Consider the following 7,611-nt stretch of genomic DNA (forward strand, 5'->3'; position numbering starts at 1 on the left):
ATCCATTTTGGTGCAGCCAATTAATTCTGACCTTACCTGACGTTACCTTGGTCCATGCAGACTGGTTGTAACATAAGACATGCACTCAGCTTCATGATGACTGGCCGTATGAGGCTTTTTCCCCCCATGAACTAAATCAATATCCCTTTTTCTGGAAACTTTATTTTATAAAAGTTTAAAGTGGCCTTTGATTAAATATGACACAAGCACCAAGGTACGCTCTACTGCACACACCTGGTATGGATTAGATTACTCCACCATAATTTTCTTTGAATTGACAGTTAGATCATATTTCCAGTTTCTATTTGGGCCTGGAGTGTTTGCACGGTTTTCTATCAGAATTAATGTGTATTAATCCCACGTACAGAGAGGTGGCAATTTATAGGGAAAACACGAACTGACCAAGCATTACTTTAAATCGATAGTGTTGGTCTGACTGATCGTCCTTATTGCATAATGAAAGATTTTTATCCTGACAGGAGCAGAGACTTACAGGAAGACATTGCCATTTGCAATAAAAGTAATAAATTGGTCCCAACAGACCAAAGCTGAAGCCTGTACTTAGAGTTGCCAACTTTTTAACTATCAAATAAGGGACACTCTGGTGTGCCAGAAGCACAATGCACAACCAGCTGGGCATAGTGTAAATACACACTGTATGCAACGTTGCAGGTAAAGGTCAATATACGCGGGACGAACCAATTTTGCTCATTATACGGGATGTCCCAGGAAAAACAGGACAGTTGGCAAACCGACCTGGACTATGAAGTAGGATTTAGGGCTAAGTGAATCAAACAAGAGAGTTAACTCTAATCTGAGCATATTGCCATGGTCATGTGCTCCAGAGCAGATTATGTTGGAGATAGGAGATCAGCACTCACAAACTCACCTCCTGCTGACCAATCAGTTCACTTGTTTCATCATTCCCAAAAGATTTCCTGAACCTCTGTGAGCTAGCATTAGAGTCTAAAGTTATAGAAACAATCTAAAGTATTTGTCTTTATGTGATGAGAACCAACAAGAAATATTCCCCTCCAATAGCTGCAACCAAGTTTAAAAAACTTTAATTGGCGTAGAAGCCTTGAAATAGCAATATAACCCAAAACAAGGCAAATCTGACCTTTGCTAGTTGTCGATCTTGCAAAAATCTGTATGTCAGCCTCCTAGTTGGAATTTTGCTCTAATATTTATTCCTTAGTTGTGCTCAGACTATCCAACACCACCTGGGCTGCCGCTGAAAGAAGCGAGTTGAAAATGTCTCACACACCACATGAATGTTTTCATCGCAGGAACATATTCATTTGTAGTTTAGTGTCTAAGTCAGATCAGAATACCCAGTTGTAATCTTAATGATGGGTTTTATAATTAACTGAAACAGTTTCCAGTCATACAGGCCACTCATAGCCTCCTTCTCTGCTGCATTGTCATATAGGCTCCTAGGAAACATGAGGGAGGGAAGAGGGATAATGAAGTACAGGTGAACTCAATCAAGGTGCTAACGAGGGGTGGGAAAAGGAAGGGGGCAACATGTGGAACCTGGCTTGAAAGATAAACAGGAAGTAAAGTGAAAGATGCTGCAGCCACAGACGGGGAAACCAATAAATCAAACAGACGTGGAAAACATTGAGGAACACGGAGCTCCTGAATGCCTCCACTTGCAGGGCACGAGTGCTCACTCAGAGGTTTCATGAGCTTGTCTCGTGAATTTTATTCTGTTGCCTTTATAGTTGTGGCAACGTAACCCGCCTAGGGGATTTTTAAAGACACTTGACAGCATTGCACTCTTCTTTTCACTCTGGTTTTGGTCTTCAGTAACTGTTGAACAAATGGACTGGTACTTTTTTCCTGAACCTTTCTGCTCTTACTGCGCACTTAAAGCACTTTTACACTGCAAACCAGATTCACGCATTCTAAAAGCATACTTTTCTGCCACTAAACATTTGACCTGTCATCGACACACTCATACATCACTGAATGGTTCAGTATATAGTCCAAGGACATTCGTGACTTTCAAATCAGAGGAGCCAAGGATAAAAAAAATAACGTGCCACCCTCCACCTCCAGGAGCCACAGGCACCTGCTTTTGCTGCAGATGCAAAATTAGTCTAAAGAGAGCAGTTATATAAAATCAAAACTTTCGTAATAGTGCACAGAATGGTGCTGAAACACTTCATATAGCTGAGAGGAACTGCAGAGTTTGAACATAATTATCTGTAGGTTTCCCCAGATAAACAGAGCCTTTGAAATTATAATCATCAAAGCCATTGTCGTAAAAAAGAAAAAGATTACTGCAGCTTGAAACTTTGGTTTGAGTGCCACAGATCTGGATTGGATTGGATCTGAAAGTTGAAAAGTATTGTGAGGCAAACTGACTGACTGACTGGTATATTGGCAATAACCAAAACCAATATTTGCAGCCTCATCTCCACCTGTAAAATTGCCCCTAATCCCTCACTATAACACTTCAGTGAATACATCTGTATGCTTATGAGGAAATTATTTCTGCTGCCTCATTGTTTCTTTACACAAACTGCTATTGAATAGCACATTTCATCTCAATTTGCCAGAGGAAACGTCACTCGACTGACATGAAGAGTGATTGAACGGTGCAGTGTTATTTACTGCAATAGCTGCTATTAACTCTTTTGTGCAGCGATCTCTGCAGATAATGAAACGTCTGTTAAGTGTTTTAGATTTTAGAGTGGCTCTTTAGTGCAAAAGCTGATGATTGATTTCTGCTTAGAGGCGAGCACACTACTAAGCGAATCAAGTTAAGTGCAGAGCATTCGTAATCTCCATTGATATATCTGTAAAAAAAAAAAAAACACAGTAATGAGAGCTGTTTGTTTAGGTCCTAACTTTACTGTGGGACTTAATGAACCCTTTGTCGCTGGACTGTAATAAAAGCTGCTCAGTTTAAACTGTATCAGCAGCAAAGTGAATATGATTTACACTCGACTCTCGGTGATAAAAGGTTGGATTCACTACCGTGTAGTAGCAATTTATTTCTGTATTCCCTCTATTTCATTTCGCCCACCGTCAGATAATCATTAGATCATCTTTTTTTCTTCTTCTCCTCTTAAAACTGTCACATTGGTAAGTAATGGATACTAATGGCGCCGTTTCCATCATTTTCTTCCTGGTTGAATCTCTGGTGTCTAATTATGTGGGTAAGCATCATTAGTCATTAGAGCATAACATCATCTTCTGTGTTGAGTTGAGCATACTTTATTTAATGTTAATGAATAAATGTTCTCAGAGGGCTCTGTCTGAATTGGATTTGCACACGTATGATTTTCTGCCTTATCAAGTTCGGCCGAATTAAATGAGTCATCTTGGCTGAGACCGGGTGGGTAAAATTGATGTTTTCACAAAAGTCAGCAGTATTTTTAAGCGTTTTTAAAGAATAAATGAAGAAGTCTTTGAGAATAAAAGTAACACAGAGTTTAGCATCTTTTGGTTTTGGCTCTCCTGCACTTTGGTTTCTAATATTGTCCTGTTTTCCCTAATGTGTCCTGACACAGTAGTCTGGAGTAATGGCTCTGAAATGCTACACTGAATCGATGCCTGGTGCCTTTTCCTCTCTTAGGTAATTTACTTGGTAATGAGAGACGGTGCGGAAGACTGTCTCTGTGTGCCCTGAGAAGATGTAATCTGTTTTCCCTATGATTCAGCTCAGTTAGAGAGACTTGGACTGCTAATTAATTAACTATGAAACACTGAAATAGGATTTCACTGAAGGGCTTAATTTGGGTAATCGCTGCCCCTCACCTTTCAGTTGCTTTGGTGTATGTTACTTGAACTTTGTAAGGGTCACAAAAGCAGATTATGTCATGTCTGGAATGAAAACCATCGTACGTACGCGTGTGTGTAGGAAGCCATAAGGTGTGCATGTGTGGACGCGTGGGGCTTATATTCCCCGTTGTCCATAAAGCAATTTGTATCAATCAGTGTTGATCTAAATGACCCATCGTGTCAACAGCAAACCTGCGTGAGAGTGGTTTTCAGTGCTAGAGATAAGGGCAAAAAAGCCATTTTGTCTATCATAAAGGAAGTATTGTCTGGATATTGATGTCATTTATTACTTGACAAGGGTGACTGGTGGGAAAAAGGGGTAAAGCACAGCCCTAATGCACTGAGAAGATTGAGAACGAGGATAGCCATGATGGAAAAATCAATTAACCTTGGCCTGAAAGTGAACTGCTTGATCTTTCAGCACGATTTTATTTGTTGACAAATATACCATCTGCTGTTCTGTAGATAAGGGGCTCGACACTCTGTGTGCGCTTAGGTGTGTGTGTTCAATTTGGCCTTGGACAGAGCGTCCCAAGCATGCATACAAATAACCACTTAAAAAAAAATATATACATATGTGTGTGTGTGTGTGTGTGTGTGTATATACATACGTATGGATATATGTGCAGAAAATTTGCACATGAAAAATCAGTCAGTGGGAGAATATGCATGTAGCAGGTCTCCTGCAGAAGCTGCATAGTATTTCTGTACTGGCTGTTTTTTAGAGTATGCTTTGCACATATTAATTCATATAATTTTTTTACACAATTTTTATTTATACCGGGTTTTGTAAATTAATCAAGAAGGAAAATATATGATGCACTGCAGATTTCACGACTTCTCTGCGATGTGGGGTTTCCATTGTGGCTCCAGTAATAGACACGTTGGTCAGATGCTTTTGTTTTGTAAAATAGGATACTGGATGGATAATAAGCACATTTCGTATGGGCGCCAACCTCTGCTATTTTTTTACCTCTCATTTTAATTGAAGATAACGACTTAAATTATTGTTTTGCCTTAATTGGTTCCACCCTTTTCTCTTCCAAGTATTTGACCTGATGCGAAACAATGCCATGCCCAGATACCAGACACATGTTTACATCAGAGCCAAACCTGTGGCACTCGAGTTTGAGGTGTGCTCCTTCAACACGCAGCAGAATCCATAAACATCCTCCCTCCTCTGCTCTAATAACCACTTCCTCAGCTTGAACACTCGCTCAAAGTGACTAAGAAATCAGGCGATAGCAGGAAGCCAGACACAGCTGAAGAGGAGGGGGCATATTCAGAAGGCTTAACCCAGCTTATTTTTGGCATCCTCTTCTCGATATCCTTCTAAGTTATTTGATTTTTCTTACTCACAGCAATAAAAATATGCTGAATATACAGAATCAAGGTTTTTCACAATGAATTTTCACTATAAAAATGGTTCCTTTTAAAAGATTTAACTATTAATAACTAATAATACAAGTAATGCCTTAAATATCTGCAAGGATTTAATATTGAATAAGCTGCTACACCATTATTGGACATAATTCTTCATTTTTTAAATTATGATCAATTTTTTTCTTGTTGGCAAATATTTATATATTTTGGATTTTATCGCTTTCCCCTTATTCTCTCTCACAGTGCAAAACATAATTATCACACAGTTCCTTTGTCTCTGTATATGACTTTTCAGACACTAATCTTCCAGTAAAAGCTTGCATTCTCATATCAGCATCGAGTCAAATTATCATGCAGTACTTTCTGTACATAATTTGTATTTGCACAGCTAATCCTCGGCTTTACGTCATTTTAATTATTAGGCAAAATGTTTTAGAAGAATGATTCAAGCCTCATTTAATCCTCTTTTAGATTTTGAGGTTATTTTTCTTTCACGGATCACTTCCCTGGCCTGAAACTCACTTCCTGTGAGGAAACTGCAAACATCTCGTAGGTGAAAATCCGGTCGTGGCCTCTGCCGCATGGCTGAACGCGTGATATCTTTTCTGTTTCTGCAGGTTTTGGGATGACGACACCTGTGACAATTGCAGGCAAAGTTTTCCTGATCTTTTACGGGCTTCTGGGCTGTGCCGGAACCATCCTTTTCTTTAACCTCTTCCTGGAGCGCATCATCACACTGCTGGCTGTGGTGATGAAGGCTGTGAGGGAGAGACGAATCAGGAACAGCGGCCTACTCCCACCAGGCATCCGCCATGACTTCTCAGCCTACTCCCTGCCAGGATGGAAGCCCTCGGTGTATCACGTGATGCTGATACTTGGCCTGTCAGCCATCACCATCTCCTGCTGTGCATCAGCCATGTACACGCCCGTTGAGGGCTGGGCTTACTTAGACTCTCTCTACTTCTGCTTTGTCACCTTCAGCACCATTGGCTTTGGAGACTTTGTCAGCAGCCAGAGCGCGGCTTACGAATACCAAAGCCTTTACAGGGTGGCCAACTTCTTTTTCATGCTAATGGGTGTGTGCTGCATCTACTCGCTATTCAATGTTATTTCTATTGTCATCAAGCAGGTGCTCAATTGGATGTTGGAGAAAATGAGCTGCCTGTTTTGCCAGCGCTGCAATAACGCTAATGCTTTCCTGGGCAGACGCAATGCCATCCGCCCGGGTTCCAAAGGTCGCCAGCGTCGGTTTGGTCAGCCGCCCGACTCAGACGGACCTTGTGACAGTGACGCAGAGGGCCGCAGATTATCGGGGGAGATGATCTCCATGAAAGACCTGGCAGCCTCTAGCAAAGTGTCGCTGGCCATCATGCAGAAGCAGCTGTCTGAGTCTGCCAACGGATATCCCAGGACAGTATGCGGCAGCTCACGCCATAATGGTTTCTCTGGGGGGGTTGGTGCTCTGGGTATCATGAACAACAGACTGGCAGAGACAAGTAACTCCAGGTAGAGGGTGTGGGGGGCACTTTACACTCGTACTGTAATAAGAACCCAGAGGTTGATCGCCATATAAAAACACAAAAAGTTTTGTCTGAGGTTTTTTTTTTCTCGAAAGGGATTGCCAGTGTAATATCGACATGCATGATACATATGATTTTTTTAAAAATACTTTTGTTTGGCCTGTGATAATACAGGTATGATAATAATGGTGATGATTTTAATGATGATTTGGTGATGATGGTGGTGGTGATGGTATGAAGAGAGAAGCACAGAGTCATCAATAGAAAACATAAACTGACCTGGAAGCGTGGGAACCAACAATCGCCCATTGACCTCAGTCCCAACCCAGAACAAACTGAGTCTCAGACAAAGTCTCTCATACATCAGTGTTATTCTGCAGAGGACACAGTCTGCTACACTCGCTCTATCCTATCAGACTTATACAACTTTAATGACGTGCTGTAAAGCAGTCAAGGGAAACGTTCAGCACAGTATTTACTGTTTGAGGTTTTGCCAGTTTATTTAAATGTGCGTACTGAATGTTGATGTAAAAGGAGCGTAATCGCCGAATGATATAGCACATACTGATCTATGCATTATATGTTTCTCATGCATTTTTTTGCACCATTCCTTCGATTGCGCAGAGCCCCCCCCCCACCCCCCAACTTGTTTTTCTCATCTATCCTCAGGTGATTGATTTCATTTTTGTTCCTCTTGCATTGCTCAACATGGTGAAAAAGAACAGAGTTGAAGAATAAAAATTCATTTCTGGAAAAAAAAAAAGAGGAACTGGTCCTCTTATCAGCTAAGAACATGCTTCAGCGGCCAAAGACTTTCACTCAAAGGGTAAAAGAGGGCACCTTCCCAACTTCTTCTCTCTCCTCTTTTTTTTTTTAAAGCTTACAGCTGTCTGCGAAGGGAAGTAAACGATAA

The 7,611-nt window shown here is 41.0% G+C and overlaps 1 protein-coding gene across 1 annotated transcript in view; it reads left to right on the plus strand.

The window, feature by feature from the left end:
- kcnk12 (potassium channel, subfamily K, member 12) overlaps positions 1-6,858 on the plus strand; it is a 21,610-nt gene extending 14,752 nt beyond the window's left edge. Inside the window, exon 2 of the mRNA XM_005737069.1 lies at positions 5,796-6,858. Within this exon, the coding sequence (XP_005737126.1) occupies positions 5,796-6,688 (893 nt within the window). The 3' untranslated portion in view covers positions 6,689-6,858. The remainder of the gene's footprint in view (positions 1-5,795) is intronic.
- The last annotated feature ends 753 nt before the right edge of the window (positions 6,859-7,611 follow it).

The sequence above is a fragment of the Pundamilia nyererei genome, unplaced genomic scaffold, assembly GCF_000239375.1.
Source record: "Pundamilia nyererei isolate P.nyererei 1_Seehausen unplaced genomic scaffold, PunNye1.0 scaffold00073, whole genome shotgun sequence".
Lineage (NCBI taxonomy): Eukaryota > Metazoa > Chordata > Actinopteri > Cichliformes > Cichlidae > Pundamilia > Pundamilia nyererei.